At 39.0% G+C, this 16,670-nt stretch overlaps 1 protein-coding gene across 14 annotated transcripts in view; it reads right to left on the bottom strand.

Moving 5' to 3' along the window:
• Positions 1-11,635: 11,635 nt before the first annotated feature.
• limch1a (LIM and calponin homology domains 1a) overlaps positions 11,636-16,670 on the bottom strand; it is a 395,389-nt gene continuing 390,354 nt past the window's right edge. For all 14 annotated transcript variants that reach the window (XM_063043243.1, XM_063043232.1, XM_063043235.1 and 11 more), the window contains one exon: positions 11,636-15,256. In XM_063043243.1, the coding sequence (XP_062899313.1) occupies positions 15,231-15,256 (26 nt within the window). In that variant the 3' untranslated portion in view covers positions 11,636-15,230. The remainder of the gene's footprint in view (positions 15,257-16,670) is intronic.

Below are 16,670 nucleotides of genomic sequence, written 5' to 3' on the forward strand. Positions count from 1 at the left end.
ACTAATGACCTTCATGGAAGGAAAGTTGCCATCCATAGCCTGTCCAGAATCTATATGATTCCAGACCCATTTAATTTGTTGACTCATAGATAGCCTCTGCAATGACTAATAAGACATTCAATTGTCACCATCAATTCTGAAGGGGAATTCTGAATGGACGTAAATGCTAATTTTTTTCAGTGATGCATCCAGAGGGAGCATATTGTCCTAGGATCTACAACATTTGAAGGAATTGAGGGGCCATATAGTAAATTCCCGAATGGGTGGAGGTTCAAAAGATGTTCCTGAAAATTTAGTATAGAGCTTGGTGGAGTTTGCCTCAACACACATAAGATTCTGGAGGACCTCAGCAGGTCAGGCAGCATCTATAGAAACATGTACAGTCAAAACTCTTCGAGTCCATAGATGCTGTCTGGCCTATTGAGTTCCTCCAGCATTTTGTGCTTGTTGCTCAGATTTCCAGCATCTGCAGATTTTCTCTTGTTTAGGAGTTTGCCTCAAAGAGCTTTGCTGGATGCCTGTCAGGATTACTAAGTAGACCTGAAGACAAAAATTACTCAGCAGATGAGGCAGCATCTGTGGAGAAAGGAGCAAAGAATATGTTTCAGATCAATGACCCTTTATCATGCCTGGGAAAGTTTTGAAAATGGGTTTGTTTTATTTCAGAGAGAAGGAGAATGTCTGTTGGGCCCACTGAAGTACTTGTAGTTGTCTCATTATTAGCAGCAACAACAAATAGCCCATCCCATTTTGTCACTATTCTTCATCCAGGGCACCTTCTCAGAAAGTATCTTACCCACTTTCTTACCGTAAATATCAGTTTCGCCAATACTGACCCAATATATGTAACCCAATTATCACTGCACCTTCTCATACCATGCTTCAAAATGCCAGTTCAGTAGATAATGTACCTCTTAATATTCATGAGTTCACTGTTGATGATAGTATAACCAACATCAGCTTTATAAGTGATAATAACTTTTACCAAATGAGATCACCCCACCTAACTATACCTTTTCAGATCATCTCAGTGTAGGGATGGTTTTCACTAATTCCTCTCATCTTGGTCTGGCCTCTTCATACTGGTGCTTTATCTCCCTTTATTATTTCACATTATTTGGTCCTCTTGCCTCTCATTTAAAATCCTCCATCTATGCAAACCAGCCAATCATCAACACTGTATCCAGAACAAAACATCTTCATGACTTGCCTTCCTCAGGCTCTGCAATATTTCAGTAATTTCAACCTGCTACTCATGTTGGCTTTCCCATCCTGCTACTCTCTGTGTCAACCAAACAAAATCCTTGTCACTTCATGTGGCTTGTTGCTCTGACAGTCTCAAACCTGAAAGGACGATTCTTGATCATTTCTCTGTAACACCATTAATGAAATCCAACTCCCTTCTCCTAACCCTGTTTCCCTTCTTCAACTTACTCACATCTGCACATTCAAAATTTCAATTATCTGATTTTTGGCTCTTTTTCACTAGAATATTTCTGCAGTGACTAATCTGCTTAACTAAACTCCTCCCTCTATTGGTTCAGAAGTTCCTCAGTAAAACCATTACCCTTTCTGCTATGGCCTCATCCCAGCTGCGACAAACACAAGATATGGATTTGAATGGCTTTAGTCAGAACCAGTTCAGTCAACATCTGCCTTTTCTCTTATTTGCCAAACTATTCAAAACTCCAGAGTACTGATACAGGGCTTTGACCGGAAACATCAACAGTTCCTCCCCCCACCCTCACACAGATGCTGCTCAACACTTTGTGTTTCCTAGCAGATTGCTGGTTGTTCACTATTCCATCTTAGAATACAAAAATAAAACATTCTTCAATTACTACTTTTCTCTACTCAAGCTGTCTTCTTGAATCCCTTATCCTGTCTCTTCCATCGTCATACTTAAAAATAAATATGTCAGTCCTGATGAATATTCTCACCAGAAATGTCAATTCTCTATTCCCATCCATTGTTGCTGCCTGACTTGCCAGGTTCCTCCAGCACCTGTGTGTGTTGCTCAATATTTTGAATCTGTTGTGATTAAAATGAAACACATGGATGTTTTCTGAGAACTAGCATAGACTTGATAAGCTGAATGACCTCTTTCTGTGTAACCAGAAAGTATCTAAGTCCATAAATAATATTAATCTAACCCTTACCCACTTGCCTTAATCCTTCTGCAGCCTTTGACATTATTGACCACACCGTTCTGCTCCGAGGCTTCCTCACGGCTCTCCAGCTGGATTGAATGTTCTCTGAGTTCTACAGCTGTAGCTGGAGAATCACCAGCAAAGGCCTCACTTCTGGCTCCTGTACCAATGTTTTCTCCTTGTCCCACTCCTTCTCCCCTCCACGTCACTCGTCTCAGCACATCATTCACAAATTCATCTTTAAATTCATGATTTAAAAATTTCATGACTGATAAAAAGGGCATTAATTAGGATTAATGCAAATGGTTGGTTAAACATTAGCATGGACCCATAGGCCAAAGGGTCTGAGTCTGAGCTGTTTGATTCTTTAACCCTATATACTTTTTAATTACACAGGTTCTTAGCCAAATAATACCTTGATTTGTATTTTTAAAAATCCTTGTTTTTAATCCTTTTATAATCTTTTCTCTCAATATGTCTGGAAACTTCACTGACTCCATTACTTCTGAAATGCCTGTACAGATCAAACTGGAAAGCTGTTGCTCTACTTTTTGGCAGTCAGGCCTTCAGGTGCACCTGATTTAAATAATGATCTAATTGCTGGGAAGGTAGAAAACCTAAAACCTCTAAACTCTGGAATTCTCCTTGTAAACCTCCCTGATCTTTACCTCTCTCTGTTTCTTGCAGACACTTTCTGAAACCCATATATTTTACCATCATATGCCTAATATCCCTTTATGTGACTCAGCATTGCTTTTTGTCTGTGAAATCGGAGTATTGAATACAGGAGTTGTAATGTTATGTTTTAAATGCTGGTGAGACAAAATTTGGAGTATTGTGCGCCATTCTGGTCACCTACCTGCAGGGAGGATATCAATAAGAGTGAAGAGAAAATTTACAAGGATGTGGCTGGGACTTGAGGATCTGAGCTACAGGGAAAGGTTGAGCAGGTTAGGAGTTCATTCCCTGGAGTTTAGGAGAATGAGGGGAGATTTGATAGAGATATACAAAATTATGAGGGGTATAGATAGGGTAAATGCAATCAGACATTTCTCCCTGAGGTTGGGTGAGACTAAGTCATAGGTTATGGATGAAAGATGAAATATTTAAGAGGAACCTGTGGAGGAACTTCTTCACTCAGAGGGTGGTGAGAGTGTGGACCAAGCTGCCAACAGGAGTGGTGGATGCAGCTTTAATTGCAACATTTAAGGGAAGTTTGGATAAGTACATGGTAGGGAGAGGAATGGAGGGCTATGGAGCAGGTGCAGGTCAATGGGACAAGGCAGAATAACAGTTTAGCATGCATTAGATGGGCCAAAGGGCCTGTTTCTGTGCTGTATCACACTGACTCTATGACTCTTAAACAGAAGTGCATATGAACCATCTGATTTTAATATTTATGCTTATTTGGAGTATGTATGATTTTTTAAATAAAAACAATGAAATTATGTTCTGAAACAAAGGCTTCCTATATTTTACCACAAATGAAAGAAATGGAATGTTACTTGTTATTGGATGAAATATGGGGGCATCAGAAATGTTTCCATCATAAGAAAAGGGCTTCGGCTCTTGGAAAATCACTTGTTTTTTTATTGGTGCTTTGTCTGAACATGTAGATTGTGCTTTAAGAATGGACAACTCTGAGCAGACACTCAGCAGAAGTTTTAAAAAAAAATCTTTTTCAAAGGTTTTCTCTATTCCCAGCAATGGTACCATTATTAGAATTAGTAATGGCATTGTGATACTTTGTTGAGCTAAGGGAAGCTTCTTATATTGTTTCACCAGCCCCTGGGGCTGAAGATGGGCTATTTGCTGGGAATAAAATCCACTTCTTAAATTGCTACTTAACATATTTACTTTATTGCTCTGGTAATTTAATCTGATTTCAGGGCTTTAAGGCTCTTTGCTGTTTAGTGACTATATCTGAAAATGTTCGATGTTCAATGCTTGAAAAGTTGTTAGTAAAGTAAGCTCATCAGATGCACGGTCGATCTGATCAATCAGTTAATCTGACAGAATTGTACGTGAAGTGGTCATGAATGAATATGATCTAATTATTTCCAGTTACTTCAAGATTGACTTTATTGGCTGCTACAAGCTTTGCTTGTATTCATAACTTCTACTTCATGAGAAGGCAGTGAATGCTGGGAAGAGGGTAGACTGAGGCAGGATGCAGTTATGTAGAGGTTAAGGTACAGCTCAAGTAATGAGTGTTCTGGAGCTATGATCTAGAAACAAAAGTTTAAATTCCATCATAGCAACTGCAGAACTAAGCTGAAACCATAAAATAAAAACTGGATAATAATAAAATATCCCAGTCAATCAGAATGTGATAAGAGCACACAGTTTGCCATTTTCCATCAGAGATACTGTAGAAACCCACCACCATTACTAAAGCTGATCTTTGTGTGATACCAGATCCATCAATAGAAACATAGAAACATAAAAAATAGGTGCAGGAGAAGGCCATTCGGCCCTTCGAGCCTGCACCGCCATTCAGTATGATCATGGCTGATCATCCAACTCAGAACCCTATACCAGCCTTCCCTCCATACCCCCTGATCCCTTTAGCCACAAGGGCCATATCTAACTCCCTCTTAAATATAGCCAATGAACTGGCCTCAACTGTTTCCTGTGGCAGAGAATTCCACAGATTCACCACTCTCTGTGTGAAGAAGTTTTTCCTAATCTCGGTCCTAAAAGGCTATCCCTTTATCCTCAAACTGTGACCCCTCGTTCTGGACTTCTCCAACATCGGGAACAATCTTCCTGCATCTAGCCTGTCCAATCCCTTTAGGATTTTATACGTTTCAAACAGATCCCCCCTCAATCTTCTAAATTCCAACGAGTATAAGCCTAGTTCATCCAGTCTTTCATCATATGAAAGTCCTGCCATCCCAGGAATCAATCTGGTGAACATTCTTTGTACTCCCTCTATGGCAAGGATGTCTTTCCTCAGATTAGGGGACCAAAACTGCACACAATGCTCCAGGTGTGGTCTCACCAAGCCCTTGTACAACTGCAGTAGTACCTCCCTGCTCCTGTACTTGAATCCTCTTGCTATAAATGCCAGCATACCATTTGCCTTTTTCACCGCCTGCTGTACCTGCGTGCCCACTTTCAATGACTGGTGTATCATGACACCCTGGTCTCATTGCACCTCCCCTTTTCCTAATCGGCCACCATTCAGATAATAATCTGTTTTCCTGTTTTTGCCACCAAAGTGGATAACCTCACATTTATCCACATTAAATTGCATCTGCCTTGAATTTGCCCACTCACCTAACCTATCCAAGTCACCCTGCATCCTCTTAGCATCCTCCTTACAGCTAACACTGCCGCCCAGCTTCGTGTCATCCGCAAACTTGGAGATGCTGCATTTAATTCCCTCATTCAAGTCATTAATATATATTGTAAACAACTGGGGTCCCAGCACTGAGCTTTGTGGTACCCCACTAGTCACTGCCTGCCATTCTGAAAAGGTCCCGTTTATTCCCACTCTTTGCTTCCTGTCTGCCAACCAATTCTCTACCCACATCAATACCTTACCCCCAATACCGTGTGCTTTAAGTTTGCACACTAATCTCCTGTGTGGGACCTTGTCAAAAGCCTTTTGAAAATCCAAATATACAACATCCACTGGTTCTCCCCTTTAATCCCTTCAATTTACCTAACACCACTTCCCTACTAACATGTATTTCCCTCAGTTCCTCCATCTCACTGGACCCTCTGTCCCCTACTATTTCCAGAAGATTATTTATGTCCTCCTTAGTGAAGACAGAACCAAAGTAATTATTCAATTGGTCTGCCATGTCCTTGCTCCCCATAATCAATTCACCTGTTTCTGTCTGCAGGGGACCTACATTTGTCTTTACCAGTCTTTTCCTTTTTACATATCTATAAAAGCTTTTACAGTCAGTTTTTATGTTCCCTGCCAGTTTTCTCTCATAATCTTTTTTCCCCTTCCTAATTAAGCCCTTTGTCCTCCTCTGCTGAACTCTGAATTTCTCCCAGTCCTCAGGTGAGCCACTTTCTCTGGCTAATTTGTATGCTTCTTCTTTGGAATTGATACTATCCCTAATTTCCCTTGTCAGCCACGGGTGCACTACCTTCCTTGATTTATTCTTTTGCCAAACTGGGATGAACAATAGTTGTAGTTCATCCATGCGATAGGTTGGCTCCTATCTACATCTTACATTCTTGAGCAATTAGTGGGATGGACATTGGTCAGACCAGGGAATGACCAGGCCAGCAGAGGCCACGTCCTATGAATGGGACCAAAGAAATGATTGTGGACTTTCGGAAGGGGAAATTGGGAGAAAACACACCAGTCCTCATTGAGGGGCCAATTGTATAAAGGGTGAACAGCTTTTGGTTTCTGGGTGTCAGCATCTCAGAGGATTTATCCTAGGCCCAGCACATTAATTCAATCATGAATAAAATCATGCCAGCAGCTCTACTTCATGAGGAGATTGAGGAGATTTGGTATGTCACCAAAGATCGGCAAATTTCTACAGATGTACTGCGGAGAGCATTCTGATTCATTGCATCACAGCCTGATATGAAGGCTCCAATTCACAGGACTGAAAGAGGTTACCGAGAGTTGAAGACTCAGCCAGCTTCATTGCATGCACTAGCTACCCCAACACTGAGGACAGCTTCAAAAGGCAACGCCTCATTTAGGACCCTCATCATCAGGGACGTGCCCTCTTCTCATTACTAGCATTGGGAAGAAGGTACAGGAGCCTGAAGACCCACATTCAATGTTTCAGAAACAACTTCTTCCCCTTTGCCATCATATTTCTAAATAGTCCATGAACCATTAACACTACTTTTCTATTCCTCCTTGGCACTGTTTGTTTATCTATTTTTTATTGTAACTTCTAGTAAATTTTATGTCTTGCACTGTACAGCTGCACAAAACAAATTTCATGACATATGCCAGTGATGATAAACCTGTTTCTGATTGTGAGTACACAAGAAAGAGTAACAGTCAGATGGCAGGTGCTGATTTCAAGAATTAACAAAGTTCAAAGTAAGTTTATTATCAAAGTACATATATAGAACCATATACAACCCTGAGATTCATTTTCTGGTGGGCATCCTCAATAAATCTATAGAATAATAACCATAGCAGAATCAATGAAAGACTGCCCAACTTGGCCATTGAACCAGAGTGCAGATAACACGAACTGTGAAAATAGAAAAAGAAGGAAATAATAATAATAAATAAATAAGCAATAAATATCAAGAACATGAGATGAAGAGTCCTTGAAATTGAGTCCATTGGTTGTGGGAACATTTCAATGATTGGGCAAGTGAAGTTGAGTGAAGTTATCCCCTGTGGTTCAAGAGCCTGAGTTTGAGGGGTAATAGCTGTTCCTGAACCTGGTGGTGTGAGTCCTGAGGCTCTTGTACCTTCTTCCTGATGGCAGCAGCGAGAAGAGAGCATGTCCTGGGTGGTGGGGGTTCCCAATGACAGATGCTGCTTTCTTGCAACTGCATTTCATGTAGATATAATGGTTGGGAGGCTTTACCCGTGATGGACTGAGCCATATCCACTATTTTGTAGAATTTTCTATTCAAGGGCATTGGTGTTTCCATATCAGGCTGTGTGATACAGCCAGTCAATATACTCTCCACTACACATCCAGAGAAGTTTGTCAGAGTTTTAGATGTCGTACCAAATCTCTGGAAACTCCAAAGGAAGTAGAGGTGTTGCCATGGTTTCTTATGCGCTGGACCCAAGGCAGGTCCTCCAAAATAATAACACTGAAGAATTAAAAGTTGCTGACCCTCTCTGTCACAACCATGGGTTCGGCAGTGCAGCAGATACGGCAATTGCGCTCGTGAATATGCACGTGTCAGCTAATTATTATTTCATTGTGATAGTATTTAATTCCATTCATTCTGTCGTAGTGTTTATCAAGACTCGGACACAGCACAGCACAGCCTTGCCTGAGAAATTAGACTGTTGAGTCAACTGACTCTGAAGACCAGCGGTATTCATTTTATATTTAGTTGTTCTTTTCAGCTGCAGTGTAGGCTTCGTTTTCCATTTGAGAGTTTTAGTTAATGGCCCTGTTTGGCCTAGCATTTGTTGTTTTATTTTCCCTTTAACACTGTTCACATTAAAGTCTGTGAACTATCGACCTGCTTCACTGTCTCTCACTCCACACTTGGGCCATATCCGAACCGGGTGACACTCTCCACCCCCGGTCCTTCAATGAGGACTGGCTCATGGACCTCTGGTTTCCTTCTCCTGAAGTTTATCATCAGTTTCTTGATCTTGCTGACATTGAGTAAGAAGTTGTTGTTATGTCACCACTCAGCCAGATTTTCAATCTCTCTCCTATATGTTGATTCACCACCACCTTTGACTTGGCCTTTGGTAGTGGTGTTGTCAGCAAACTTGAATATGACATTGGAGCTCTGCTTAGCCACACAGTCATAAGTGCACAGTCAGTCACAGTTAGTCGAGCAGGGGGCTAAGTGCACAGCCTTGTGGTGCACCTGTACTGATGGAGATCAAGGAGCAGATGTTGCTGCCAATCCAAATTGACTGGGGTTTGCAATTGAGGAAATTGAGGTTCCAAATGCACAAGGAGGTATTGAGGCCAATGTCTCAGAGCTTATTGATTAGTTTTGAGGGGATGATGGTATCGAATGCTGATGCATGCACCTTTGCTGTCCACATGTTCCAGGGTTGAATGAAAAGCCAATGAGATGGTATCTGTTGTGGACGTGTTGCTCTGGTAGGCAAATTGAAGTGGATCAAAGTCTCTTCTCAGGCAGGAGTTGATATGTTTCATCACCAACCTCTCAAAACACTTCATTGCTGTAGACGTAAGTGATACTGTGTGATTCTCACTGAGGTAGGTCACCACGCTTTTCTTGGGCAACAAATGCACATATGCTCCTTGGGCCTAACTTTATGGTGGCTCTCCAAAAGAGAGGGAGTTAAATCTGTTTTTCTCAGCATACTTCCAATGATCATATCTTAAGCCATTCAAATGACAGCAGTGGAAAGACAGGGAAGCAAGATTTTCTTTGGCAATGCTGTTATAATTTGGAATTCACTGCCTGAAGGGTATTAGAAGTTGATTCAAAAGTATCTTTCAAACAATTTGAAGTATAACTATTTGAAATGAAAACATTTTGCAGGACTATGGGGACAGAACAGAGGAATGGGGCTAATTAGATAGCTCTTTCAGAGAGCTAGCCATGGAATAATTCAAGTCCTACAGTGCCAAAGAATCCCACGAGTTTCTGGATGAAAATCTTTTATTTTACCATAGGCAACTTACTAATGGTTTGATATCCAATGCATATCAAATGTTGGATACAGACCAGAGTTCAGCTGTTGATATTGGGCTTCAGGTGAACCGGGTGGGAAAGGCAGGGATTCTGCTTTGTGCTCAAAACAATTCAATGCCGTATGGTGGCGTGGTTGTTAAGTTATCTATACTGGTAACCTAGATGCTGGCCTTGCAGTACAGAACTTAAGTTCAAATTGCAGTATGAGAGCAAGGTTTTTTTTTAAGTCAAACAACGCATCTGTTCATTAATGTCTTCAGATAAGAAAACCTGCTATCCTTCCCTTGTCTGAGCTAAATATAAGTTCAGATTTCTGCAGAATGGATTGATTCAGAAGAATCCTGGCAGCATTTCCATTGTGTTGAATCAGAGACTGAAGCTGGACAACATAAACTGCTTCAACCTTGCAAAGTACATTTTACAATCATCTAGAGACTGGTGTTTGACTTGGGATAACTGTCTGAGAGACCCGTCAAGTATGCCCCTGACACACTCATCCTCAAAGAACCATACACTGTAGAATTTGAGCCAGATTCCTCCATCACAGTTCCTGACTCACTAGCAGGGCATATCCACCAAATGTAAAACAGTGGTACACATTCAACAGTAAGTCCTTGAGGTATCGTGTCTTGTATCCAAATTAATTAGCTGTCCCTGGATCCTATGCAGAATGCTGTCATAGGATACAATAGAGCCTTACATGGGCAATTATGTTTCATGAATTTGACTGAGTTTTTGTTTTGAAGAAGTGACCGAGAGGTTTGATGAGGACAGGACAGTAGACATTATCTACTTGAACTTTAGCAAGGCTATTGGCAAGATCCCACATGTTAGGCGGGTCCACAGGGTGAGCTAGCAAATTGGATACAAAATTGCCTTGCAGGTAGGAAACTGAAGATGACAGTCCAGGGTTATTTACTGTTAGGAAGCCTGTAACTAGTGGCAGGCGCAGCGATCGGTTCTGTCATTTGCCCTATGTATTAATGATGTGAATGAGAATATAGGTGGCATGATTAGTATGTCTGCAGATGACACAGACGTTGGTGGTCGAGTGGACAATGAAGGATGTTGTCTAAAGTTACAGTAGAATATTGATCAACTTGGAAAGTGGGCAAAAAAATGGCTGATTGATTTTTGGAAATTAAACTCCTGCAGTGTTGGGTTTCTTCTTCTTCCACTGTCCAATGATTTTGATGTTGACTGTACTGAGAGTTTAGTCTCTGCAGGCACATTTATGGGCCACAAGCCCAGCATTGGATCAGCACTGTCTCCCACATCGGTTGCATTTGTGAATTAACTGGTTTCTGAGTGTTGGGTTTAGTGACAATGTGACTGTTTTATCCTTGTTAAGCCAATTTACAGTTCTTGGTCACCTGAACAGAGACAGGCACTGTGCCAAGGTGAGGCAAGAGGTACATGCTGGTGTCCCATAGCATGTAATTCAAGTCAAAGTGTGAACTAGGTTTGCTAGATATGACCAGGCCATCATCTTCTGCAGTTCTGCTTCTTGTCCTGGACTTTGACAATGTTGTTTTGATTATGGTGAGCACTGCAAGCAAGGGGATGCCAGTGCTTGTCCCTGCTGGTTTGCTGGAACCAGTTGTGTGTCATCTTGTCCAGCAACTGCAGGAAGGGGAAGTGTGCTGATGACTTTTGCAAACAGTTTGAATGAAATGGCATCGTGATCAAACAGATGACACTGTGTGGAAACTATGTTGTGCGGGTGGACAGTGTGAAATAAGTCCTAATATGGAGAGTGGAGCTCACTTTCTCTGCATTGTATTATGCCTACTATAATCACCTTGATGATAATTCCACCACCTTCTGCAAGTACAATGCACACCCCCTTTATTAGATGCAGGATGGCATTAAACAGTGGAAACTCATGCCCCAGGAGGTGCACAAAAACAATTAATAGCAATAGCTGAAATCAGAGAATTTAAGCAGGATGAATTTGTTTCTGTGTCTGCATCCAGTTGGGCAGACAAGGGGTAATCATGTACTGAGATCTCAGCATCTATTTTCCAGCATTAACCAGAGTTCGCATCTGACATGTGAACGTAGAATCTAAAATAGATAAATTAGCACAAAATGACTATAGATCATTATAGACAGACATAAAAAAGTTCTAAACCTTGAACAGTGAGAAATGAAAGCATTACATTACTGTAGCTTTACTTGTTTTATTTATAAACAACATACATTTACTATAAAAGCTGTTGCATTAATTGAACATTGTAACTTTTCCTTCAAGAGGCAAAACACTATACATATAGCACAATAGCTCAACTGTAGCATATGCCAGATAATTGTAATTCTTTATGTTTGAAAAACAGCCCCAGTTAAAATATGTCATTTCATTGTGCACCTGTCCATGCCTATGTTTGGTCCTGCACTTTCCGGGGAAATGTGGTTTAACCATGTACTCTCTGCAATAAGTGACCGCAGTACAGATGTTAATGGAGGGCAGCAGAAATTCATGTTGTGTTACTTTAAGGAAACCACATCAAATTATGTGAGCATGAATAATCAAGTGACAGTGGAAAATGGGCAATCATGACAGTAATTACACTGATAACTCTAAACTGACTAATATTCCAAATATGGACCTCACATGTTGCACAGTGGTTAAGCAGGGTGATCATCTACGTTATAATTAATTGAAATTCACTTCTCTGAACTCCTCCATTGACATTTTAGGCAAAGAATTATTAACAGTATTTGTTGTGGATGGAAATGTGTTCTCTGTTGTATGTGTTAAAAGTGCAACATATTAATGAATTTGTATTAAACTGTGAAATTTTAATTAACTTATGTCAATAAAACAATTTCAGAATAGGATTTCAATTTGTATCAGTCAATACTTCACACTGTTAGCATATAAACCAGAGGATGAATATCTACTCCAATGTGCTTTATGACATTTCACAACCTCCTTTGAATGAGTGAATAATACCTTCAAAATAGTGCATATTCTGGGAATATGATATAAACTCATTACTCTTCTAATACTGTTGACAATAGTTTCCAATCTATAATCTGCTTCTACTACTGTATTAAAATGGGTTACACTATTACTGTTTAATTGTGGATTACATAAATCTTAACATAGTTTATTGCATGTCAAGAAGTTGAAGTGCTACCACTTACAAACCTACTGTGTATTTGGATCAAAATTGAAGCACTTAATATTAAAAACAGACATATTTGTAAAGGGGGTTATTGGAATAGGTACAGAATGTGCTACAATACATGTTCAATGCTTCCTCTGCAGGTAATTTCTGAAGAGCTAAAGTGTACAAGAATATGTAAAAAGTTGTCTTTAAAAATCCTTTGAACAGTAAGAGATGAATTTTACACAATGGATGGACATCAGCCTTTGCTGAAGTCGTGCAGAGGGTAGGAATCTTTGGGTAGTATGAGCCAATCACATGAGATGAACCAGTTAGGCCTCAGTGTCATGTCTGACTCACCCTTTTTGCAGTATGATGCACCTAGTGTATCAAGAGCTGGCAGAAATGTTTACTGAGCCAGATACCAACACTTCATATTCACTTCTCATCATTTGTATGCAATAGCCTGCACTTACTAAGGCACAGTTTTAGTGTAAATGAAGCAAATATTGCATTTTAACAAACTATTCAAACAGATACAAATAAAAATAAAGCACACAATTATCATTATAATGCCTTATCATCAACATGCAAAACATGATTTAAAACTATTTTAATAAATAAATATCAACCTTACAATTTAGGCAATTATTGCAGAACCAAAGAGACTTGTTAATTTATGTTCTCTTTAACAAAGCTGCTACATGATAATGGACTACACCCTACTATTTATCCTCCTGCAAGGAAGTTAAGAGCTCTAGATGCAGAATAGGTATTGTATTGCTGTTGTTTAAGGCAGATACAAGTCATTGGCTAATTAGGTGCTTTCAGTTCCCCATTGAATCTCTTTGCAAGCATTTGCCTCAGATATATCTGGTTTGCTAAGCAAGGAATTATGACATGCCTCGAATTAATTGTAACTGCTTGACTGGTGGCTTGCTTGAGCTACATGGCAACCCAAGTGATAATCTAAAAGTCTGAGAAATATAAAAAAAAAGCTAAATAAAGTAATTTTGTAGCAAATTCTCCCACCTAATTAGTCTTCACTTTTCCAGTATTTTATAAAATCTTCAACAGTTTTGCAGATTATTCCAATAGTGCGTTGTGATGGAATTATAAATAATTTAAGCCATTTAAATTGAATCCTTACTTAGAAAAATTGACTTGTAAATTATTTCATAGCTTCAATGCTTTATTTTAGGGAGAATGTTTCAAAAGAATAACAAGATAATTGTATTTACCTTTTAGTTAGCCTAACAGGATGCTAACACATTTTATTATTTATAGTGAAGAGGAATTACTCCATTATCAAATGAATGTAGAAATGTGAAACCAATAACTTACCACTCATTGAATTTTCAGCCATTTCCAAATTGATATCTCAATCTAAAATGCTGTGTAGACTATATTCATAACTCAGACTATAATCCACAGTATTTGAGCATGCACAGATATACTGATTGTATTTATCAGAACACGGTTGGAATTGTAATACTTGGTACCTCTTTATATACACAGGGATCAAAGCACATAAACAATGGAAACACCCGGGTTAACAGGGAAATGTTATAATATGGACGGGTTACATATTATATTGGAAAACCTCTGATCATGGTATAGGAGTGGTAAGTTCATTTTTGTTGACTTGCATTTGAATTGCAGTCTGGCAGTTGTCTACTAAATAATCATTAGCTTGAAGGAAGTATTGATTTAAATGCTTTTTTTAAAAACAGTGGAATAGATCAATCAGCTGAATCATAGGAGAACGAACAACCTAAGGGATCTGATACACGATACCAACCACTGACTACACATTTGAAACAGGTTTTAAACATAAACTGTATTTTTTTTTCCAAAACAGCAAACTTGAGTGCAAATCTTTTTTCTGGCACACACATTTTCCTCAAAGGCAAGTAATTCAGCTTTCAATTCTGTTTTTTGTTTAACAATGCTATGTCAGATTCAAAACATTGTGTAGTTGTAAGTTACTATTAGCTAGGATGAAAGAAAAGCTTGGTTATTGCCTCTTCATCAATTTTCTTTTCTGTATGCTAGACCTTCATGATATTCTTACATTATGAAGAAATGCACCGAAAGGACATAGCGTTCTAAAATATCAAGATAATTGCAAATCTACTATATGCATTTGGAATGATCTCTGCATTCCGTAAATGTGACATAGATGGCTCAAATTAGTTCCAAGGAAAGGAATACAAAGTTATTAACCACTACACAGGACAAATAGAGTTTTATTCACTTACTCCACTTGTAATTGCACCTTTATGATTAACATTTTCATAACTGGAGGGAATAAAATAAATTACATGTCACACAATATTAATTAAAAACATATTGAATTCAGTTACAAGCTTTTCCTCAACAGCAAAAATATATCAAATTACGCTACTATTGTGACTATATGAACAAAAGAACAGCATTTTCACTAAACAAGAAAATGATTTAAAGTGTTGGCTGTCAAAATAACAACACAGCTAAATGTTGCTTTGGGAAAAAAAAAGGGGGTTCTCGGAGTGTGGAAGCCAGTGAATGATGGTTTCTATCCGTGACTGTGTCCAGAGAACATCGTGTTGAACTTCACGGCCATCTGTGCTCTGTTGGGCTTTCATTTGCTGATTGACATGTAGCAGGGTCATAAAGTTGTGGGTTGTCCAGCAGCTAAACAAAACAAAGAATATGAATGGGCAATGTACAAATATGGCTTATAGATATAAAAATATTGGTGCATCATTAAGTGTTTAATTACTGAAACATCTATGATAAATGTTTAAAAAGCATTATTGAGCTCATCCCATCCTAACATTACCAGGATGGCCAAATTGGAACCAAGATTTAAAGCAGTTGAACCATCTTCACAAATAATATGTTAGAATTGTTATTACATTTTTATCATGGTGCATTTTTCTTATTTATAAATAAATATACGAGTACTATTTAGAATTCAAGAAGGTAACTGGGAAATAAATAACCACTGTTTTAGTCTGCTGTGAAATGTTTTATCAGCAAGACTGTGATTATAATGCAAGTGCTGTAAGCCATTTGACTTGATTATGTTTACTCTGAGAAAATTACGATTAGTGTATGAGCCTTAATATTAGTAATTACCATATTTAGGTAACATCTTGAGTTTGGGATATTCAATGACTTTGCAAAAGCTTCCCACAAAATATAATTTGGGGTTTAGCATGCCAATTTCCCGATTCCAAAGTGAATTTCAAACTGGCACCAAACACTGTGGGGTTTCTGGTGTCCAAGATAGGTGAAATCATTAAACAGACCAATCAAACTAACTAATTCTAAGACTCATGGACTACAAAGTAAGACACACAGATTATATTTCATTCTTGATTTACAGTAGGCGAAAGCAAAATTTTAAAAAAATGAAAGGACACAGAATTTAATTGGAAGCTATAATGTCACAAATAAGGAGGATCTATGAGGAGAGGGCACTTAATGCAGTCTGCATGGTTTTTTTGCAAAGCATCCAACAAGAATCCACAAAGCAAATAGGTCAGATAATAAAAGACCATAGGATCCAATGAAAAGTGGTCTTCATTCAAAATTGCCTTGAGTAGTAGAATGGGTACTGATTGAAATAATATGTTGTATATTTCAAACCAGTGAAAACTGATGCCGTCCACTTGCAGAGGCTGTAATATATCTGTCCCTATAGTTGCATCTTCAGGTTAAGCTTTACAATTACCACACTGCAAAAACACAAATTGCAATACACTGAGAAGTGTAGAGAAACAGTGGGATCAAAGTGTGCATCCACAGATTCCTGAAGCCTGTCGCAAAGGCAGAGAGGTTGGTTAAGATGCTGCATGGGATCCTATAGTCGAAAAAGGAGAGCATACAAAAGGAGAGAGATTGTGCTAAACTGGTAAAAAAACACTAGCAAGCCCACAGCTAGAGTGACGTGCACTGTTCTGATCACACACTGTCAATGGAGAGAATAAAGTGCCCATGATTTATTTTTACCAAATAAATCATTCTCACTTTCCATTCTGCTCTCTACCTCCTTTCTTTTCTACAGGCTTCTCCTTGACCCCCAGATACCTACTGTCTCCCA

The sequence above is a fragment of the Mobula hypostoma genome, chromosome 3 (assembly GCF_963921235.1).
Source record: "Mobula hypostoma chromosome 3, sMobHyp1.1, whole genome shotgun sequence".
Taxonomy (NCBI): Eukaryota; Metazoa; Chordata; class Chondrichthyes; order Myliobatiformes; family Myliobatidae; genus Mobula; species Mobula hypostoma.